The 23,571-nt window shown below is 43.8% G+C and overlaps 1 protein-coding gene and 1 long non-coding RNA gene across 10 annotated transcripts in view; one reads left to right on the top strand and one right to left on the bottom strand.

The window, feature by feature from the left end:
• Window positions 1-23,571, bottom strand: part of pbx3b (pre-B-cell leukemia homeobox 3b) — a 60,870-nt gene that overhangs the window by 1,814 nt on the left and 35,485 nt on the right. For 2 of the 9 annotated variants that reach the window (XM_031300671.2, XM_031300672.2), the window contains exons 3-10: window positions 11,299-11,540; window positions 10,109-10,299; window positions 8,947-9,082; window positions 7,983-8,012; window positions 3,760-3,925; window positions 3,068-3,145; window positions 2,495-2,607; window positions 1,554-1,643 (exon numbers count right to left, since the gene is read on the bottom strand). In XM_031300671.2, the coding sequence (XP_031156531.1) occupies window positions 1,554-1,643; window positions 2,495-2,607; window positions 3,068-3,145; window positions 3,760-3,925; window positions 7,983-8,012; window positions 8,947-9,082; window positions 10,109-10,299; window positions 11,299-11,540 (1,046 nt within the window). The remainder of the gene's footprint in view (window positions 1-1,553; window positions 1,644-2,494; window positions 2,608-3,067; window positions 3,146-3,759; window positions 3,926-7,982; window positions 8,013-8,946; window positions 9,083-10,108; window positions 10,300-11,298; window positions 11,541-23,571) is intronic. The other 7 variants (XM_031300673.2, XM_031300674.2, XM_031300675.2 and 4 more) reach the window with 5 other exon arrangements.
• Window positions 264-3,258, top strand: LOC116050539. The gene is made up of 2 exons (XR_004105103.2): window positions 264-403; window positions 3,110-3,258. It is a non-coding gene; the product is annotated as an uncharacterized LOC116050539 (long non-coding RNA).

The raw sequence follows: 23,571 nt of genomic DNA, 5'->3' as shown, positions 1-23,571 counted from the left end.
TTTTTATCCCTCCCAAAATGTAAGACAACACTCCAAAAAAATAAAATGGAAATGAGACTGGTATAGATTCTGGTTGCACTAATGTGTCAGCTGATATCAACATGTTTATGACGTGCGATTAATCTTTGCATTACAGTGGCATCAGCATCTCGGAAATTTGTCTCGTGTCCCGACCAATGGGAGCAGTCCCTGAATTCGGTGTCTAAGCAGATTTTAGCAGCGGCGGACAGCTTGTCCCTACATATTCTCCTGTCAGTCAGGAAGAGGGAGGGCTCGGGCCGGGTGAGGTGGGGGGAGCTGAGTGAAAGTGACAGGGCAGGGCCACTCCGAGAGACTTTGCTTTGCTCCAGGCGTGATCTAGCCTTTACTGGATCCTTCTACGTCACCACCGACGAAGCTAAAGGTTAGTCTATGCTAATGTATCCATGTGGAACTTTTTACCTTTGTTGCTACAATATAGGAGCTTTGCCACAACTCGACTTATTCGAAAAATGTTCCGTTACTATATTTCGCTCTGATTCTCTCCTGTCACTGTCGCTCAGCGCTGCTGTTTTCGTATAGGGATCATGCAGAGCGTTGCATGGTGAGCCAGCAGGCACAGGTCTACACTGCACATGCAAGTGAGAAACCTTGTGAGAAAGTGAAAAAAATCGCTTGATCCTGGTAGGAGTTGACATGTCTAAAGAGCTTATAGCAATAAGGCTTCAGCAAAGCCAACATGACACCAAAAGCATGGAATGCTGGCAACAGCCCCTCACCATTTGTTTACATAAAATGTGTTCATTCTTTCTTTACATAAGTACTTTTTTTTGGAATTTCAAGTTACACTGCTGCAAATCTAATACCTTATTTTTGATGCTTAAGCTTTAAATAATATTAGACTGTGAATATTCGTGCGTTTTGTCTCCAACAGGCATATCAATATGAAGAGAGCAAATACTGAGGTTGTGATATAGTGCAGAGAGAGAGAAAGAGAGAGAGAGAGAGAGAGAAAGAGAGAGAGAGCTGTCTGATACTATTTCTCTCTCCGTCCCTCTCTCTTCATCCTCCCTCATCAACGGAATTAATCTTTACTCAGCTTTAGCTTCAAATTGTGCGCTGCTTTACAAAAAGGAGCCATATCAAACCTCATCAAGGAAGATGGAATTCATGTCTGGGAAAGAGCTACGGGCGATCACGTGTTCATATGTTATCATGGAGATAAGGCTATGGAAAATTATGTGAAGCATTTTGAAAAGAAAATAGCTAAATGCAACAGATACCGTGAGGCGAAAAAAAAAAAAAAATCTCATTTTTGGTTTGAGTCAAACAAAGTATTGAAAGCTGTTTAATAAAGTAAAGCTGGAGATTTGATTCCCCCGGTGTGTGTAATGTGTTCTATTAAACTTTTATTCGCATCAGGTGACAAAGTGACACGATGCTACGTCTGCTTTGGAGTAGCTAAAAACACATGGATGGTTATGTCTCTCTGTATCTACAATAATGCAATCTAATGTACTGTTCCTTCATTATTTATACCCGTGCAGCATATAACCAATGAAAGCTCTACTCACATTTAAGCCGTGTGGACTATACATTGTGTTCCCCCCAAGAGCATCACTGTATCCTGCCGTCTGACTGATAACATGGCGCAGGGTATCCACCTAAAGGGGGACAGACAAGGTGGACAAGCTGGTCAACTCAGTGTCTCAAAGCAGGTCAACGCTAAGTGCAAACATGCTCAGTGAAGCAACAGATACTGACTAGTGTGAAATCACAAAGGGACTCCTGAGACAGCACATGTGTAACACAGCTAATAGATTTCCTACCGAAACAACAAAGGCATACTGACATTACTAGCATGCTCAAATCTATGACATCTTCTACAGCGGCTATGGTATAAAAATGACAATAATGTTCGAAAATTAGCTTTTATATTTTACTTTGATCATCAACAAGCATAGGTTGTTTGTTTTTTTTGTTGCATGGTAGCAATTGTGTGTCAGTTGTGCAGCTGCATTAAACTCACAAAATGGAAGACATCAACAAACTAAAACAAGATGAGACAGGAAGATAGCAATATATAGAAATACAGAAAAAAAAAGGGGGGGGGAAACACAGTACCAAAAACCCAATACCAACCCAAGAGTTCAAGTCAAAGCCAAATGCATTCGCACAATTTTATTTATTTATTTTTTACTTGAGATGTTTGAAATAGTGACCAGGAAATTGCTTCGCGGCATTATAGTAGTGGGGTGGGATTATATTTTGGCTGCCAAAATATTCCATCCAAAGCGAAATAGTCAGTAAACACTTCAGTCAATCGGAGGTTAGAGGTGGCCTCGCTGTGGTAATTTAAACTGCTTTCTCGCATGAGCAGCGTGTTTTTTTATCCCTTTTTTAGTTTTTGCTTTAACGTGCTTCAGACTGCACTGTGGATGGCTCAGTACACAGGCAAGACAAGGACAGCTCTCTGCGCTGGTAGTCAGGAACTGTCCCTGATTGTTGATCCTACCTGTGACTGTACATTGGCTCCGACTTGTGCCCCTTGGTAAGAATCCCCATTCAGACTCTGCATGCTCAAGAACATGTCCCCAGAGTTTGGGAGGTTAAAAGAACTTGAAGAACCTGGAAAGGGAGGATGTAAGTAGCTGAATACATGAGAAGGCTATAAAGGGAAAACACACACACACACACACACACACACACACACGCACACACGCACGTGTCTGCATACACAGACCCACAACTCAAGCAGACAAATACACTGAAGAAAGACTCCCATAAAGCAGGCGACTACAAGGGTGAAGGAGGGAAAGGAAGGGAAGCAAAAAAGAAAAACAGAAGAGGACGATATGCAGAAAGACTGAAGGGGATTTTTTTTTTTTTTTTTTTTTTTTACAAATGCAGTAGACACAAATGAAATGAAAATCACACGACACAAGGAGGAGGGGAGGCTGGCTCTATATGTGGTTGGTCGCTTAAGCTCCCAATTGTTCCACATCACCTACTTCCAATCTAATGTTGGCAGGGAGGTATCACATGGTAAATGACAAGGACAATAAGAAGCTTATGAAAAGACCAGTACCAGTAAACATGTTGGTTAAAAGAGTGTTTTTGCTCTCTGCAGAATCCAGCTGAAACTCCTCATCTTTCATCTGGAATCCTGGGTGCAAGAAAAAGGGACCACTTCATAAGCTTACCACATCCCGACGCAGGTCAACCTAGTCCAAACTCAGCATCACATTACTCATTAAACCGGACTAAACATGCCCTCCATTTAGGCTTTGTGTTTGTACTGTATATGACTCTTATTCAATATGAACTGCATATAATGCCATTTTGATATAATGCTATTACTGTAGGTAAAAATGCTCCCAGCTATTAGCTGTCATTTTATTTAGCGAATAAATGAATAAAAAAAGCACTACCATGCAGTGGGACTACATACCATTACATTACAAATGACAGGAAGTTGACAGAAAGTCAAGGGAAAACAAATCCCACTGGCATCCAATCTGAATTTTTTTTTTGCCAAAAATACATGTGTTCTCGGTTCACAAGTCAGGAACGCTCTCTTTATGCATGAGTTTGCTTGGCATCAACTGTCTTATAGACAGGAGACACTGTGATCCCCAAGCTGGGAGCAGAGCCTGTCACTCTCGCCTGTGTGAATGGTGCATGAGAGAGTGAGGCAGGTAGGCAGCGGGTTAAAGGCTGAGGTAGAGGGCAGGTCTTTTTTCTTTTCTTTTTTTTTTGTCTATATGCAGGAGTGCCTACCGGAGTTAGGTGTGGTAGGGGAGTTGGCCTGGCTGTTCTGCACTGCAGCGGCTGCAGCGTGTGCTGCATTTACAGCAGTCTTGGCGGCATACAGGTTGGCTTCTTCCTGAAACTTGCCGATATTTTTCTTGTACCGGATCCTTTTGTTGCCAAACCAGTTGGATACCTGTGTGGTAGAGCAGAAGGAGGAGGAGCAGAGGAGTCAGACGTCAAGCAGCCACAGCACCGTGCACTGAGCAGTGTGATTGTTTCAAGATGTCATGTTTGGGTCCATCAAGTACCCAATTCCCAGCCCCTGCAGTAATGTCCGCCGGGTACACAAGCTAATTAAGCCATAATCAGGAGCCACTTGTGTCTTCTCATGGATGGGAGCATGACATGCTCTCGGATCTGTCTCCTGACAAAATTAAAACACAAGGGGCTCCTATCGCACACTTAAGTCAATGTATTATGTATATATTTCTTATATCAGGCCTGGTATGATACAAATCCTAACTTTTCCCTCAGTGAAATATATAAATGTTCACATTTTACCCTCTAAAGCACACTGATTCCAGATCAGTGACTCTAGGTGATTGACACCTTATGTAAATACAATTATAATTAGTTAATTTAAGTGATTTAATACTATCGGGCAGAGTAATGTAAGGCAGCATTTCATAGTTCACATGAACAGAAAAATGAAAAAACATTGTATATCTGTGTTAAATATTTGACTAAAAGTCCTATTAAAGCATGCACACTACCTAAACATACTATACTATAATATATAGTATATAATATATACTTAATTAACAGCTGGCCTGGGTAGCTGTGCTTTAGTTTGAAAATAACAAAACATTAATACAGCAATAAAACACTGTGTGTGTGTGTGTGTGTGTGTGTGTGTGTGTGTGTGTGTGTGTGTGTGTGTGTGTGTGTGTGTGTGTGTGTGTGTGTGTGTGTGTGTGTCTGTGTGTGCGCACACACACATGCATGCTCAGTGATTTGGGAAGCAACTTTTGTTTGTAATTATCAAAAACAAGAGTTGGAGGGTAAAGACCTGCAGACATGTGAAGCGGTAAACACAGATTATCGGGGCAGTCAGTGTTAATTGATGTGTTGGGAGAAAAAAAGAGAAGAAATATTTTACCAAAGTAAAATTGAACTCTACAGGCTGAGTTCGAAATGGATGTATGAAACTGGGTAGATTCAGATTCAGAGCAGTTGGAAATGCTAATTTAGTTGAATTGAAACGATGACATCCAACATCAGTCAGACGCTCAAAAGTTGTATGAGGGGTGAACCTTATATGTGAGTGCTGGCTCCGCAATAACAGTGGAATAATAATGAGATGATGCTTGTTTTTAATGGTTCTATAAATTAGAGTGTCTTGTCGCTGCGCTGCTGCCCCCCTCTCAGGCCCTGCAGCCCACGGCTGGACCAGCCAAAGAGCAGCTGCCCCTAATGACGCTTTATTTAATTTCCACCCATGTGCTTAAATTTTAATATCCCCAGCAGCCCGCCAATGCTGTTGCGTAAAAACTGACTGGATTTGCAGGACATCAGATAATTTCTATCCTGCACGTCTCTGTGCTCTAAATCTTTAATATCTAGGCAATTAAAATTAATGACCATTCAGGCAAGGCCCACTGTTGGCAGGGTTTCCTTGACATCAATTGTTTGATGGGTTTACCTAGAGGTTAAACTAACAAGCAAGGTTTAATTGGAAGCAATGAAAGCCCTGGCCATCATCCTTTTTACTTAACCTGCTTATGGTGGATTGCAGAGCCGAAGACGAGGCAATATTCTCGCTCTTTGAGACAGCTCACAAAGTGCCCACAAACCCCTCGAAATCAAAGAAAACGTTTTCTAAGGCCCATCAGTCTGTTTAATTTCACAAAATGTTCATGCAAACAGTGTATTACACAGAACTACATTTATTAAAATGTCAGCTGGGGTGTTTGCACATGAAGACATATTTATATCATTAAGTCTGAAAGTTAACAGTGGTAGATAGACACCCAAATAGGGCAGTGATGCATGCTAATTCTAGCGTTTTATATTAAAATGTGACTATTTCATAAGTTAGGAAAAGTTGAAAGATAAATTTGAATTACTTTAATCTGCTTTTCTTCTTTATGATAAAGTGTGTCATGACTGTATTCCGCCACTATATGGTGTTACAAGCATGGACAGAGTCAGCAGCGTTGGCAGCAAATCCTCTGGACGTGACACAGCACCCTGCTCCACTCTATACACGCACATTTCTCTCCTGCCCACTGAACTCTGGCTCTAGTGATCCTCGAGTTCAGCTAAATATTGAACAAATGCACGGCACTGTAAGGTGTGGAGCACAACCCAATCTACAGAACTAATTCCCTTTTATCTTGTGGCAGGCCATGCATTCAATTGACTCCTATGTGTGGTGAGAGCCAAGTTGTGAGATTGAATTACCTGACATCAGCAGCCTCAAAGGCAGCGATTGTGTAATGACCATGCGGACTCCTCGCAAGAACACGATACCGTTGCCTTCATTGCTGCCCACTAGAGAGGCCGTGGAGCTGCAGTTAATAATTCAAACTATTTCACCCTATTTCAGGTTAATACTCCTTGCTGGTCAATGTAAGGCAATGCATGATCTGTCTATGATCTCAATATATCTGAAAATACAATTCCCTGAGCCTTAAATACAAATACAAAAGGTGGTATCACTAGCTGTGATACCATCAATTATACAGGTCGCAGTAGTAATGAACAAGAGCTCAAGTCTTAGATTCTCTGAATTCACTACGATCTGAAATATTGAAAAGTGTCACTCAGAAGAAAAATGAAAGCAATGCAAATGAGTCTGCACAGGAGTCTGCGTAAAATGTCGAACATTTGGCACACATTAAATCAATAATAGCCTCCGTAAACCCTGACACAAACCACAGCCATGCAATCCCACGCCTTCATTCAGGAGCCCAGCACAGTGACAGAGGGACGGAAGACAGAATCCTGCATTCAGAGAGCCACTTGGGTAATTGTAACCATGACAATAGCTTATTGTACTTTTAGGGTTCAGTATGCACTAAAATCAGACACATTGACGTAGTTTTATTTTTTTCTGTTCAAGGTTATCACTGCAGCATTTAGACGGAACTGAAACACAGGCGTTGAGCTGCAGGGATCTCCTGAGGTAAAGAGGCTTCGCTCTCAGGGAAGATGACTGTGCATCACTGGCATTTTAAATGACCCCTGCTTAAATGATGCCGGGTGTTTCGTCAGCGATGAAGTATTGAGCATAGCTGCGGACCAATATTGGCATACCATTCACGACAGATGGTTTTTACTTAATGAACTGCTTGTGTAATCAACAAAGCCCGCAAAAAGTATTTTGTGGGTGTTTGAAAAATGACTCCGCCGAGCCCTCAGAGTGGCCACAGCGAGCGGTTTTGCGACTCTGAAAGGCCAGGGCACGGTGAGGGATAACACACTTACGGCGCACTCGGCATCATGTCGAGCCCCCGACTTTGTTACTCACTTAAAATGAGCCAAAGCACTAAGAATAAGTCAATAAGAATGTCTGCCGTGGCCTCCGCCGGTCGAGGAGTTCGCCACTAATGGGGCCTGAGATGAGTTCAAGTGAATTTTTAAAAGCTCTCTAATTTCTGCATAGACTGATTTGTTCTCATGGGAACTGGAACGGTGACCTGTTTTTGTGAGGCACTCAGAAAACAGAGTGGAGCTCCATTTGTGATGGTCGGTGGCCATTTCTTTAACCGCTATAAAGCACACAGCGAGCACAGGGCGAGTAAGGGGGGCTAAAAATGACTTCAGAGCTGAGTTTGAAGATTCAAAAGACCACACAATTAGTCGACGCTCTACGACAAACAAAAGTAAATAAATAATGTGGTAAACAATAGCCAAAAAGTAAAAAATTCATGTGACACATTTGTACACACATAATATGGTGATAACATGGGTGTAGTTCATAAAAAATATGAATCAATCAAAAATAGTCTGTTCTTGTGTGACGTAAAGGTGGGATGTAAATGCTCATTATCCACTCTTTTTTTTTTTTTTTTTTTTTTTTTATTAAAATAAAAAAAATTCAAACTTGAAATACTGTAATTCATGATAGCATTAGCATTGATCCAGTGGTGTGAGGGAGGGAGGTTCTGTGCAGTGGAAAACTGTGAGGCTATTACATACATAAACAAAAAAATGAAAACAGTGGATCAGGAGAAGTTATGACATACCTGTGATACTGTGATGGTGCTTCCCACCCCCTGAAGGCAAAAAAGAATGGGCTTTTACAGTATCTGACTCTTCATGACTACACTCAATATACCCCTCAACACCCCCTCCCAACACAGAAAAAAACACTGCAGATTATTGTATAGATGCATGTTTCTGTGATATAGTGTCTCATGAGGACAACCATAGAACAATAGAGTATCAAAAAAATCTAGCTAGTAGTCACAATCACAGCAGAAAAAGAGGACAGGATAATAATACTGTGGGTGTAGGGGGGGGGGGGGTTAGGTGCGAAGAGATAATTGCCTTCAGGTTTATATATAAAGTGGGGAAATAATATTTCAATATTTAATCTTAATTATATGGGTTGGGATTGGGGTGGGGGGGATTTGTTGGGTCTAGAGTGGTGTCTAGACCTACTCTATCTGTAAAGGGTCCTGAGATAACTTCTGTTGTGATTTGACACTATAAATAAAGTTGAATTGAATCTCAATATAGCTGAGAATTAGCAGAGCCCTGTGAGGTCACTTGAACAGCAAACATACAAATAAATAGCCAGTATCATGTTGAAGCACAAGACTTTTACTGCTTTTCTTAAAGTAATGGATGATGCCATTTGTCTTCCCAGCTTATGACCTGAGCGACTGACCAGGCAACAGAGAGAGAGCACACATGGTAGATGGGAATGAGAGGGGGAAATGGCAGGGGACCCAGCGTTGGGATCGGCTAAGGAAGGACAGCATAGTGCTTTTGATTGAGGCCAAGATGATATAGGCCTCCCCTCCCTGTGGCCCTGCTCTGACTGACTGGGACCAGCCTTGACTGAAGCATCATTAGGCAGCCACAATGTCAAGGTTAGCTAAAGACATTGTGTCTTGGTGGTGTGACCTACGGTAACTATCCCTCTCCGCTAGCCTTTTCCCACCCTGATTACCCACCAGCTACTGTTAAGTGAGCACTACCCACCTGGGAAACTGTGATGCTGCACTTCTTGGCCAGCTCCTCTTTAGCCTCCTCGCTCGGATACGGGTTGCTGAGGTGCGAGTAGAAATATTCGTTCAAGATTTCCGTCGCCTGCTTGCTGAAGTTTCTCCTTTTCCGCCTGAATGGGGAGCACAACCAGAGAAAGGCAGAGCGAGCCTATTAGCGGGACCGGGCATTAACTCGTCCATTTGGATCGCACAAATTGCACAATCAATCTCACACATACATGGTGAAAATAATGAGGAATGGGCTCAAAGGGCCCTCATGGGCAGAATATGGTATCCTGCTCTGAGACACACAGAAAAAGAACAGACTCCCACCAATAAAGTGGCAAAGACATACACACACAAACAAACAAACACAGTCACAAAACACATACAATGTTTAATTTGGTCTGTTGGTCTCCCATCTCCAGTCCAAGCGTGTAATGTGTATAGTTTAGTGCAGCGGATGGGTGGGCTTTGTGATGGAGCGCAAAGCCCACTCGGAGTGCATCTCGGTACATTATAGAAATCACGGCATGCACAGTTGAGCATTGTTCCTTAAGTGCCACAGCCCCAGGGATCTTGAGTAGAAACAAGCAAACTCTAACTAGATCTGGGTCCCCTTCCCTCCCAAGGGCACTACTTATCATGTTGGTGAGCATTTGCTTATTTTGCCTTGTTTACTGTGCTTCACACAGGCAGCGGACATAGTAAAATGTGCTTCCACTTGGCTTGTTTGGCCCCGACTTGTGGCGCTCTCCGCAGAGCGCCACACTGCACCACACTGTTAGTGATTAGAGTAATCCACAACACCTGCTGATGACCTCCCCTCCATCCATTACACATGACTCGGCCCCCACTTCATTTGGTCTTAACTGTTATCAGGTGCGGGGGCCTTGATTGTCTTGAAAATGGATAATGCATGGAACATGGACATAATTAAAATCATGCATCTCTGCAGTGCCCATACTGTGTGCTGTGCCAGAAAAAAAAGTGAGAGGAAAAACAAACTTCGGACCTGCATAATGACCTCGCCTACTGGATTTGTTGAAATAGGTCATACGGAAGCAACACACATTTCTAGATACCAAACTCACACACAAACATATATATATATATATATATATACAGTATATAAATACACTACACAATCCACTGACCTGGCATCAAGGAATCTGGAGCGCAGGATCATGACAGCCTCACAGGTGCTCTGTTTCAGTTGCATCTGGATGGAGCTGAATTTACGGTGGATGATTCCCACCATGCGCTCAATCTCTTTGGGAGAAATGGGCCGCGTGCGAGATTGTTCCCGCAGCAGGTTCATCACATGGGTGGTGAATTCGTTACATGCCTGCCAAGTGACAAAGAGACAAAAAGTGCAGCCGACGTGAGTTCTGTAAATGTCCCAAGTCACAGCAGTGAACTTAGAAAAGCTCTCTGACTGAGACTCTAAAGTTTTGTACATTTTTCATATCGGGAAACGAGTTCATTACACGCAAGACTTTTTTTCTTTTTGTTAAAAGCTTTAACGGAGTGCAATGTTTGTACATTACGTTGATGACATAATAGGTGATGTCATCTTTGACTAGAAATGCAGGTTTGCAATTTCGCTTGGCTATAATGCAGAGCGAATTTAAACAGCTTTTCGTTAAACCAGTAGTTCATACATGATTAATTAGAATAACTCATTTACGTAGTGCACACTTTAGCTCATTACTCGGAGTAAAATTCGTTAAGTATTTACATTTAGATAATTAAAACCTGGAAACACCCTTAAGAAAGATGCATTTACTCCAGGCGAAGTGTTGTGTGCCCCCGCGTACCCACCTCCTCTCTCAGAGAGCCCGGAGTAAATTAGTCTAATTTACCTCACTGGCTTGCTGAGGCATCACTGTTACACCTTCTATTTTCACCCATAATGCCTGTGTTTAATGGCAGGCTCAAAGTGCTAGGTGAAGGAGCTGATCATACTCTCATTTAACACAGATGACTAAGGCTCTCCTTTGGATCTCTATAATCAGCTACAACACACTGAATAATACTGCAATTTCTTTTTTTCCCAAGCTGATAACACATTCTCCCCTATCATGCATATTCTCCACAGTTTTCTTGCTAATGCAGTGAAAAAGCAGTTCTGGATGCTCCGAAGCAATTAAATACAACTCAATAGATCAACACTGAAAATTGAAAAAGCTGGTAGTCACACGTGGTTATTTAAACCTTTTGATGGTGAAAGAAGAACAATCTCCTTTTTCTTGGAAGTGAGGAAGAGGAGGAGTGGTATTTCAGGTAATAACAAAAAAAAGAAAACTGACTCCTAGAGCTGTTCTAGGGAAGATCTTAACCTCACCTGTTCGTATTTCTCCAGCTCCGTATGGTAGATCTGTCTGATCTGGGTGAGTTTGGCTCTGTAGTCAGAATGTTCGATGGAGTTGTCGGCCGCCCCGCCAGAGGCCGCGGCTGCAGCTGCGGCGGCAGCGGATCCGCCGCCTTTCTCTGGGCCCGCCACGCCTTCTGCCAGCAGCATGTTGTCTAAACGCATGAGCTGGGGGTCTGGGGGGTCCTCCTCCTGTGCACCACGGATGCTGAGACCTGCAGCAACACACAACACAGGAACAAAGGGGTGAGCTAAAGCCTTCCAGCGGACAGTAAAACTTGAACAAATAATACTAATAATGAATAATAAAACAGATCAAATAGGCCCCCACTGAATTTTTAAAGGTCCTATATTGTGAAGAGTGTGATTTCCATGTCTTTTATTATAAAGCAGGTCAGGTGCTATATGCATACTGTGGAAGTATTAAAACACTCATTCAGAAACAGTGCATTAAAATGAGCCGTCAGGACTTCCGTACAGTTGTGATGTCACAACTAGATTATATATAGGTAGAAAGTGCCGCTACAGTGCCGTTACAGTCATTCCCTGGCTGGAATGACGGTGCAGAGACTCTGAGAGTGCAGAAATGTTGACCCAGAAATGTTGACCAACCAGTTCGGATTGGGTTTTTCAGGAGGGGGGCTTAAAGAGACAGGCACTAAAACGGAGCGTTTCAGACAGAGTGTGAATACAGCTATATTTGGACAGACATCATGAGAACAATAATGTGTTTTTTTGAACATTAAAGCATGTAAACATGTTCTAGCAGGAACCAAAAATATAAGTATGAACCTGATAATGAGTATGATAGGTCTCCTTTAAGAGCAATTAAAAGCATTATGTCTGTGTAGTCTGCTATAGTGTGATATTTCCCCTGCAGGTATGAACTGGGTGCCTCCTGTGTATGTGCTGTGTTTCTGTCGCCCATGTCTATGCCTGTTCTCTTTTATTTACACACTGCGCTGCACACTGTGTGTACGGGAAGGCTGACATGACAGCAACATCCATAAACTGACAAATGCTCAATGGTGAAGTGGCACTTCTACTCTGCGAAAGGATGCTAAACAGAAAACTATACCTCTAGTGGGTGTCTCTGTCTTTGACACAGTGAATGCTGGGAACTCCAAAAAAAGTAACATCATTTCTATTTGCTTATAAGGTTTGAATCGTGTATTATCTTACTATCCTGATTTTGCAATATTCTAAGAAGTAATAGAAATGTGCTGGTGGAGTGAAAATCTACATACGGTGAAATGAGTGCAGAGTCAATTTATGTAAAGTGCTCATTCATGAATTCTGCTTTGACTCTCAGACCCTGCTGTTTATTTCCTCTGGTTTTCTGTCTCGCCGGTCTGTCAGCGAGTCGTAATCACCCAGCAGATAGCGTACATGCACACCTTGATGCATTGGCAATGCAACCCCAATGCCAGGCTTTACAGAGAATAAACAAACAAAAGAACACTGCTGGAGCAATCCACTCTAATAAGTGGATAAAAATGTAGCTCAATGGGCAGTAAATACTGAGTGGCTACTCGAACATTATGATTACCGGAGATGTTTCAATTCAATAATCCCTCCCGCAATTCAGGGATTTTCAACAGCTCATTACAGCTTCATTAAGATATGGCCAGCCACTGGATTCTAAATAAGAAGATTAGTGGCTCTATTGTGTCAGCCAGTAGGCATGCAATCAGAGGAGCCCCTTTACCAGGCTTTGACCGACTGACCCTGCACACCATCCCCAGGACGAAATACTTCAGAGAAAACCTTTTCATCTTTCTGTCTTCCTTATTAACACATTCTTGAGTAAAACATATTAAGCAACGCATCATATTGTAGCCACTCCCCTGATGTTTTCATCTCTGTTGGTGTTTTGTTCGACTGCAGTGCCGCTGAAAAAACAAGTTTGCCTCTATTTATGGATCGGCTGGCTTTGGGTCTTTGAGGTGTAATGGTGTGAGAGGAGTGGATGAATGTGGCTATTTGTGTTGGAGACATTGAGACGCTGGACAAGGCTCCATCAGGCTTGCAGATCCAAGCCAAGCAATCCATGTGGACAATATGCCGCTGCTCCACTAACCCTCATCCACATCACACTGCATCTGCGCAACTCCACCCAAAGCTCTCGTTCTGGACAGGCTCGGCTGTTTTTATTCCAGTTTGTGCAGCATGAAAACAAAATGGCACATGATTCAAATGTTGACTGACCAGATGCCTGCATGGCTACATATCTCAACATGCTCTAATAGCTAGTGGTTTGTCTGCCACTACAGCTCATATTTTCCTAATTCAGTATTTACTCCCACTTTCTGATTCAGCTCGAGCTCAGCAGGCTGCACTTTGTGCTGCAGCTGGTGGTAAGTAGGTAGGTATGTTTTTCATGTCAGGTATATTAAATATAACTCTGGGACGCAGCGTACATTTCCACACCAAACCCAGTTGTCACTTTCACTCCACTCACTCTATATCCAGGGAAAAGCAGCTGAGGGAATTTACAGGGCTTTTCAGCTAAATGGGCATAAATCACTGGTTTCATTCAAGCTAAATAATCACAGGCCATAAAGAGCTACTAGTCTCTTTCCATATATTACCTCAAAGTTCCTGTGTGCAATAATGTGGCCATTCATGGCAAAGGAAAACAGAGCGAGACTTTAGAAAGTGACATGTAATCCTGTTAGTCCACTGACATGCCGAGTGGCCATGACATTTTTATCATACGTGTCCATTTCTATTTAGGAAATCAGCAGGATAAAAATGATTACTGTGCGGCCCCGAGTAGCAGATGGCCCTGCAGGAGTCCACCAGGGTGTATTTGTGCCACAGCAGCTACGGCTGGCCATTCATAACGCACATGTTGGGAGGGATGATGCGTCCGTCTCAAACGCATACAGTAAATACTAAAGAATTAGAAATAAGAAAACATAGCTTACAGGAAAAAAAGAAGATAAAAAACAGGTGCAATGTATCTCTGTCTCGCTGTGCACCTTTGTTGGTGGAGCTAAAGATTGGGGATTCACTGTCTAAGCTCGGCATCATCACGCGACTTCCACAAAATAGGCTCGAGCAAGATAATATCTTTAATTTGCTGTGTGGTTGACAAATCTGTATAGTAACTTTGCAAAGCCACAGTCACATTCTAGCACTGCCAATGCTGCTCGCCTGCTCAAATCCTTATCCTGTTTTTGTCTGATGATATGGGTATTAAAACAAGTTTGGAGACCCGAGTTGAGCTCTAATCCACCTCCACAGTCAAAGTGGGATTAATCTCAGTGCAAAAGGGAAAGTGCGGGCGGGAGTCGTGTCACCTTGGTAAAGCCTGCGAGCAGTTGGAACTTAAGAATGAAAAATCTATACATGGTCTGGTTATTTCAAATAACTCTGATGATGCCGGCTCACTTAATTACGAGAACGAATTTAATGATGTAGAAGAAAGAGAGTGAAAAAAATCTGAAATTGTTATAATAACGTAACATGTCCTTAATCTGCCTCATTTGTCATTCAACAATACAGGTGGAGTAGCTGGGGAAAAAAGGCACTTGCCTATATGATTGTTCCTCATTTCTCCTCTGTGGCTGAGACAAAAGGAGACACTGTGATTAATCCATCCCTATCAGTCAGGGGCGGCTCCTCTTTTCATTTTTTACAGGTTTCACCGTCAGTATCAGATCCGAGGAAGTAAAAAATTTGACACATAAAGACAATGCAGCCCTTTTCCCCTCATATACTCTCCCCTGTTCTCTGTTTATAATCATTTCCGGTTCTGGGCTCTCGTCTCGTACATCATTCCCTGCTTGAAGCCCTGACAGTGATCTGAGCACTGCCTCGGGCCGCTCTCCTTTTCCTCCCACCTCTTCCCCCCCCTGTGCCCTCTTTTATTCTGTGGGCTTAGCTGACCTTTGGCCCGCTGCTTGTTTACTCTCATCACTGAAGTGTGAGCAGGAGAGCCATAAAGGCAGAGCCCTGCTGGGTTAATGTGGCCTGCTGAAGAGGGAAGGCTCAGCTCTGGGCTTCTCCACTTCATTCTGCTGCACTGAATGCACTGTCAGATGCCAGACAATACACTAGAAGAGCAGCTCATTGTGCAGATAAAGCCAGAGATTCGACTTTTTGGGGTATTTATTATTTTTTTTTTTGCAATTTCTCAATGCTTTTCTGCGACACTAAATTAAAATGTTGCCGCTTGCGGAATGTGGTCCTGTCTGTTTAACCGTGTTTGACGATACGCGCCATGTCTCCGTGACTTCCGCCGATGTTTCCAAAAACATCCTGTTCATTACAAGTAACCCTGACCTCCTGCAGCCCCTCTCCTCGCCGGTGCCTCCAGTGAAAAGCTCCGGCCACGTATCGACACGCTGTTCGTCTAATTGCATTGATCGGCAAAGGTCTCCCAAAGCTAACTAATCGAAACAGAATTTATTTTCTGTCAATATTTGCAAAGGTCATCTCTCTTAAAGCCGCGGAGTAGACGGTGTGAGGAGGGAGGCGGCTCAGAGGAGGAGGAGGAGGAGGACCGTGGCATCTAGCCTGTTACTGAGGCTCGTCCAAGGTGAGCTTTAACTCTGGCTTGGCACTCAGGATCCAAGGCTTCTAATCCACCGTGTTATTAAAACCCTCTGCCAAAGCAACACACTAGAGACTACAGAGGGCTTAGAGTATCCATTTCACAAAGAGGCCAGTGTCACTACAGCCGCGTTCCACGTCTCCTTTGACTTCATATCATCTCCTTTGTCGTGGCGCCTGGATCAGTGACTTTCAGCTCCAGGAGCAGGGGGAGCTGGATCAAATTACCATTGAAAATCTTTTGTTCTGACAAATGAAACATAAGGATCCTCTTTCATCGATGTTCTTAAAGGCTTTTTTTAAGCTTGGCCTACATCCACATGGCACAAAAGAATCTGAGAGAATGCCTGCGGGCTCTCTCTCTCCAGCATGTACAGTAATTAACATGCCATTAACACATTAATACACATTAACTATTCCCAATGTTAATGGCGGAGTAATTACCATACCTGATACCACACTGTGGGGAAGCAAAAGCACATTTGCCACTTAGTGAGTTTCACTTTCTTTGTTGAGTGAGCTGAAAAGAATCATTTGGGGAAGATGGCTCATTCTGCATTTCCTTTTGCAAATATCCATGCATGTGTCTGCAATGTAGAGCAGTGCTTTCACACTCATAATGTGGCTGTTCTGATTTCACTACAAACACGCCTGAAAGGAAGAAAGTTGTCTTTGAAAGGATTGGCTTTAGGGGTGAGGCTGAAAATACTGGAGGGGACACAGCACCTGGTGATTAAATGCAGAGTAAATGGCAACAGGGAATGAGCCCTAAACTGGGGAATCCCTGTCTAGAATGATGATGTATTTCCTCCCAGTGCGGTGAGTGATAAGCTAATCAGCCGCGCTGACAGTGAAGTGTTACAGCCCCTCAGTGCTAGGTCAAGACTTCTCCCATCACACACCACCAGCACACACTAAACAGACAGCGGCATGGAGGTGGCGCTGGTGCAGAGTGGCTCTGGTCAGGAAAGAAGATCTCTGTCAGTTCAGGTAGCCTTTGTCCCTCGATGATGATGATGAGCCCCCCCAAACCCCTTTTCCTGTGACAGTGGGCGGCGGGGTGGGGGGTGTTTGCCACTCTCGACCCACGACTTCCAAGACATGCGGGGAGCGGGGTTGGGCGAAGGGGGTGGGAAAAAGACAACCCAAACAAACATCTTGAAGACATTTTGCCAAGCACACCAAAATTAATCACTGTCCCATGGTGGCACTGACATTTGTGGGAAGTGACACACAACATGACAGACTAGAGGGAGAGGATGAAAGGAGAGTGAGGGAGGGAGGGAGGATGGGAGGGCTGGGTAAACAAGAGCCACCGTCACTCGCTGTGCTCATGTGTGTGTGTGTGTGTGTGTGTGTGTGTGTGTGTGTGTGTGATGTGTGTTTATATGTGTGACGTGTGAGTGTCCGCTTTGTTTCATGCCCTCTAAGACTCAATGTGGGCAAACGGCCAAGTGCTGCAGTGATGGCTGACCAGGCCTGGCGGTGGCGGCCGCACGCAGCGGTCGGGGAGACTGGCCAAATGAGTGGACAGGACCTCCGCTACAGATCAGCACACTGACTGACCCTACAGGACACATACAGCATGGGGCTCCAACATAGGGCTCACATGGTTCACATGCTCTGCTAGTCACAGAATGGGCCGCAATCACTGCGACGCTGGAGTGATACTCGGGCAGACATCCCAAATCTAAGATGAAAATATACTCAATAGAATAGTCAAAGAACATTTTAATATCCGTGCCGTATGTAGACGCGGACCGTCTGAGATAGATATTCTGTCTTGTGATTCAATATTTCATTTTATCCCCCTATATTGTGTTAGCATGTTTTGCTTATTTCTTTTTTCTTCTGTTTCATTTTATATTTCATGTACTGATGGTCTTTAGCTGCTAGCCTCAATTTGCTGCAAAGGTAGGCTGATTTGTTATTCAGACCGCAAGCAAATAATGCAAATGTGGCACTGAAAGCCACTTATGAAATACCCAAAGGCAACTAATCACTCCTCCTCTCGTTCCAGCCTTTCTGCAGCCTCCTAATTAGAAGATGGAGATTGCATGAAACCAGGTCACACAGCAGGTCTTGTACACACCGATAACCAGGCAAACACGCAGGCAAAACTTCATCCAGACACCAAGCCAAGCATGCATTATTTTAAAGGCTAGAGGTGGAAAAAATAATGCTATTCGCGTTATTAATCCCATATATTTCACTGTATGCGCCCAAAGAAAGGATTTAGGCTTGAAGCACTTTGTGTTCTGTACTTGTGTGTTTCTCTGTGTCTGTGTATGTGTGTGTGTGTGTGTGTGTGTGTGTGTGTGTGTGTGTGCGTGCGTGTGCATACACTCATGTCTGCATGTGTGCGTGTAAAGGCTACATGCTCGCATAAACAAAGAAACGGCATTGGTAGCATACAGCCAACCATGATCCACTGCCAGAGAGATTATTCTTTGCAGTGGCATTTCTGCAAGAGAGTTGACAGTCCATCATTTAGATTTTGCAGTGTATCCACGAAAAGGCTGCATTGCCTGAAGCAGAAGGAGCTGCTCTTTCCTTCAGTGTCTTTTATAGAAGAGAATTCAGCTCCAAATTGTAAAGGCAGAATCCTTTGCTAGCTGCGCTAGCGTGTAAGGACTCTGCTACGAGGCAACTGAGGTTATACCAAGACTGTGCTTGACGTGCGGATTCTCTGGGCACCTCTTGGTGAAGACTGCTGAAGCTCAGAAAAACCACCTCCAGTGTCGCTTAGGTTGCACGCACCTGAACAAGAGTGCTCTTTCTGCAAGCATCCTGAGCCTAATGTTGCAGGTTACTGCTAGGTCTGCAGAGTGCAGTGCAAGGACTGCTGTGCAGATCAGGTCCGGGCAAAACAACAGCTTGTGACAGAAGCAGGCCAAAGAGGATGTTGAGACATGCAGAGACTTAACAGGCAGCCGGCCTGCCATCCACTCTTTTTCAGCTCTCCTTAGACTCAACGCATCACATCGAATCCATCGCAAAGAGTGTCTCTCAAAGAAACATGGGCAAGAATAGAGTCTCGCATTACCATGAGAAAGGAGTTTTCAAAGCGACTGAATGATCACTGGGAGAATACCATCTACCTCATTTTATTTGACCATTGTTTTATTGTACACCTACAGATGACACTCCACCAATTTTGTCGTGTTGTGCTATACTCCGGCGAACAATGTAGCAAAAAAAGGTTATTTGGTGCTAATTATTCCCAGCATGTACTTTTACACACCATTTAATGAGTTAGACTGGAGGCGTGGCCATCGGCTGTGACTTGCTCGCCCAGTTATCCAAGATGAACAATGCAATCTCCCTCACGTCACCCCTGTCATGTGCACCAAGTCCCCCTCCGCATCCAATTCCCTGCTAGGGCTTCACTGGAGCAGAGACGAGGCGCCACTGAAGCAACACAACAGCTCCCGTAGTGTCTCCGCACACCGGCGAGGGAGGGGCGGGCAGATGGGGGAGGGTGGCAAAGCTTGGAGCTCACCCTCATAATTACAATAATTAACAGTTGCAGATTTAATTGGAAGGGAAGGCATTAACAGGAGGAACATTGTGGCGGTGCGTACAGAGGGAACCTTCGCTGCGAGAAGCTTTTGTCTTCTCTGTACCTAATGGTGCCTTGGCTGCGGTTGGCGAGTGCTGACACGACACATCACAGCCGAGCTGTGGGTTCAGACGGTGGGGCTTGTCAGGACTCAGACTGGAGGCAGATAATTAGGTGCCAGGTTAATGAGAGCACAGGCTCTTGATGGCATTTGGTTACTGTATGTGGACAATTAATGACTTTGTTTTTGTGTTTTTATTGCCCACTTGAGTGAAAAACACAATACATTATTCACCTCAGACCTGTGTGTGTGTGTATGTGTGTGTGTGTGTGTGTGTGTGTGGTGTGTGGTGTGTGTGTGTTTGGTGTTTGATGGAGTAGCAGTGACTCTGGCTAAAGAATCAGTTCCATTCAAAACAATGCAGCGCGCTACATGGAGTTGGCGGAATGAAATCTCCGTTCAGTCCTGGCTACCGCGCGGTCTGACCTTTTCACGGTGTATTGCGTCGTGTCAAGCAAACATTGAAGTTGCGGGTCAGGAGCAGGTCAACGTAGCCACACAAAAATAAAGAACACACCAGAACAAAGAAACCAAACCCTGTGGCCATAAGTGTTCAGTTAATTCAGCGTATCACATTTCATAATGTATTTGCAAAATTCCATAGCCCCCCCCCCCGCCAAGAAAATCCCTGCTTTCATTCCAGGGGATTTATTGGCAATGAATCCACTGAGAGGTCTTTAGACATCCTCTTCTTTAGCCCAAGCACTCGACGCCTCCTATTTTGGAGTTAGTTGTTCTCTTGCCTGTGGTGGCCAATTAGAGTGCTATAAGATAAATGGGCACCCACAACTTTGATGTCCATCTTTTTAATAAGCTTTGGTTAAGATGACATCTGTGTGAAAGAGTTCAATATCTTCACAGTGGGAGAGAAAAGAGGTTTATTCTAAAATGAAATATCATCTAAATACTGCAGGAGGTTTATGCTGGGTTTGTGTGTGTGTGTGTGTGTGTGTGTGTGTGTGTGTGTGTGTAGGGTGGGGTGGGGGGATGGGGGGTTGGGGTGTTGGCTGTGGCTTTGGTGCTGGCATTTCATTATCTTCCGCTGCAGTTGTGCAGATTAGTCAGCGAAAGAAGATTTTTAGAGCCTCCTTGAATCTACGCGTTTATACAACCAGATCAGCTTCGGCATAAACAGATTTTTTTCAGTATTCGCACATGTTTGCTAGTTGTTTTTTTAATTCACTTTTAAAATAGAGAAAGCCATTTGATTAGCCTGAATACAAACACTTGCACAACCAAAAATGATTCAGCGTTGGGAAAATGAAGCCGTGGTAGAAGTAAAGTACAGTGTAACAATATCTAAAATGGTGGGGTAATAAAATGGTGCATGAGTATGTGTATGAATGCAAGGGAGAAAGGGAGGTGGAAAGGGAGAATATATCTAACCTAGCCTGCGGACGTGCTCCTTTATACGTGTGTGTAACTCAGTCAGGAATAATGTAAATGTCTGGAGAGTCTTAAGACTAGCAGGCCCGTATAAAAGCACCCTGTTTCAGGCTAGTAAAACAAGTCAATAAATACAGCGGAGAAGCCGGTGCTGTCTGCTGCACTCTCCTGAATGAAAACAGAGGTGAACTGCTTATGTTCAGTCTGGCACCAGAGGTTGACAGCGGCATAATGGGCGCTCATACATTCTGACTATCACTCGTCACAAGCTATATCTGTCAACATTACACTCAAGTGCATTTTTGATGTAAAACCAGCGTTCCCTGGGAAGAGTATTTATGACTGGACGTGGTCAGCTGCTAAACGAACTTTACGCTTCTCATAGCAGCGACCGACCACAACATGATGTTTTTTTAAAAGACTTCTCTTTCCCACTCGATTCATCAGTTTGTCTTTTTTTGTTGATTCTCGTGGACAGAACAAACACTGAGCCCCGCCAGGCCCGCCACTTACTGTGTGAGAAGGCAGATCCTTTCCTGCCTGTGCTCCAAATGGGAAGCTGATGACACACGGACTCACACACAAAATGGAAACGCCATTAGGTAGGCAAACACTTCGCTGCGATAACTGCTACCTGATTACAGCGGGAAAGCGCTGCCGTGGCTCTGCTTCTTTTTTCTTTTCTTTTTTTCAGACTGTGTCAACACTTTGGGAAAGCAAATATTTCAGTGACTACCCTTGCTGCGCTTTAATCCATATGGTGCATTCTGTTTGTCACCACAAATGTTACACTCCGGGGATGGGCTTTTTTTCTTTTTTTTTTTCAGAATAGTAAGTACTACTCTTGTAAAAGCAGTGGCTCACCTGCTCCGTGCTACACAATGAATACACAGAGGTCACACACCGTATCACACCGGGGCCAGCGTCAATCCTTTATTAAATTACCTAGCTATCTCTTTTTTTCTGTCACAACACTGATACGCAGGTTATCTTTTTCATTTATGTGGCGGATTTTCAAGGGATTATGCATTAAAGATTAAGGGTGTGTATAACTAACACCTCAGCACAATAAAATGCAATACCTCAGACAGCATGGCTGATGTGTGTAAGGCAAAAAGAGGTGCCATAAAACAAATCTTCAGCAGCCAGAAGCAGACAGGGTTTATTCTCCTCAGACAATACAAGCTGTGACTATACAGAGTGTTTCAGCCCTAAAATACTGTGGTAAGCAATACAAATCCCTTGGACAAAATGAAATGTATTAAACATGTGGATTTCATAAATCTCCCTTTCCTCGGTCTGGGTCAGAGGTATATTCACTGTAGAGCTCAGCAGGCACTTTTCCCTCAGCATTGTTACTCGGAGTCGCAAGTGCTCCGAGTGGTTTCAAAATGAATGTCAGCAAAAGCTGCGCGTGTATGGCAAACAGCAGATCCTCACAGTAAAACGGTTCAAATCACTCACCGCTGTTACTTTATAAGAGTATTACAGCGGTGTAGGGATAAAAATCTGCTTTGGAAATATTACAGCAGGAATAGTGAACTATAAGGTCTACATTGTACATGTAAATCAATGCTCCAAAGATGAACAGTTGTGTGTAGTTCTCCAGGTTCACTCTGCACAGTGCAGATAGTGTCAAAAAAGTAAAAGCCATTCGGATCCAAGCACAACACTGTTTAAACACCCAACTGGGATGCCTTCAACCTTGAGTAGCATAGCAAAGGTAAAGGCAGCCTTGGGCTATGGGGGGACTGGCTATCACAACTCCCAGTGCCATGCTGTTCCACAGTGGGGGCCCAACATGGCCAGATTGCTGGAGAGGCCAGCAGAGGTGCATGGTGCTACAGAGTCGAGCAGGAGCAGATCATTCATCTGCTGCACCATTCGTTTAAGTCGCTCCGTTATCTATTTGTTTTGTTGTCCACAACGATTCTTTTTTCCGGTCACCTGGCTGAGGCTGAAAAGATCGCGTCGCGTTTCACCTCCTGGGTGTGCTAGCATCTGTCGGGCGGCTCGTTCGCGAGACATTCCCCCGCTAATTATTCTGCTGGTGTGATGGATAATCTCTGATCATTAAAGATCAGAAGAGCTAAGAAAAGATTGGGAGTAATTATCATTGCTCTGTGGCTCCCGCTAATAAGAGAAAGGGGCAGCAAGTAGCATGGAGACACAATTAAATGCTCTGTCTTTTAAATACTCCACCAACAGGCTGTGTTATTTTGATCCACATCAAACTTAAAAGCTAGTAAACAAAGTATGAATGATGTATGAATGTTATACATAGCTCTGCCTTGTGTACCGGGGGGGGGGAGACTGACAGGAGAAAAGATGAATAAAGATGGAAGATGAATTAGCGTGTGCAAGGATATTCTTTCCCTCAAGCTCACGTTAGGACTGAAGCAAAACAAAGAATGAAGCCTACAACATATGTGTCACTTCAACCCCATTCTATAATTCAATCATTTTCGCGACAGCTGACTATTACTTCATCATCGCATAAAGACAGATTTAAAAGTTGTCAAATTAAATATTAAAGAGGGACTGCAGGCAGCGGTGAATTTTTAAAGGAATAACACAGATTGGAGATGAAATGAGGCACCTATATGCATATTTCATGCCATAGGGTATGAATGCATATATTTTCCTCCGGGCCACCTACTCCGTAATAAAGAATAGC

The sequence above is a fragment of the Sander lucioperca genome, chromosome 2 (genome assembly GCF_008315115.2).
Source record: "Sander lucioperca isolate FBNREF2018 chromosome 2, SLUC_FBN_1.2, whole genome shotgun sequence".
Taxonomy (NCBI): Eukaryota; Metazoa; Chordata; class Actinopteri; order Perciformes; family Percidae; genus Sander; species Sander lucioperca.
Note: the sequence above shows the minus strand (reverse complement) of the source record. Positions and strands in the feature narration are given on the sequence as shown.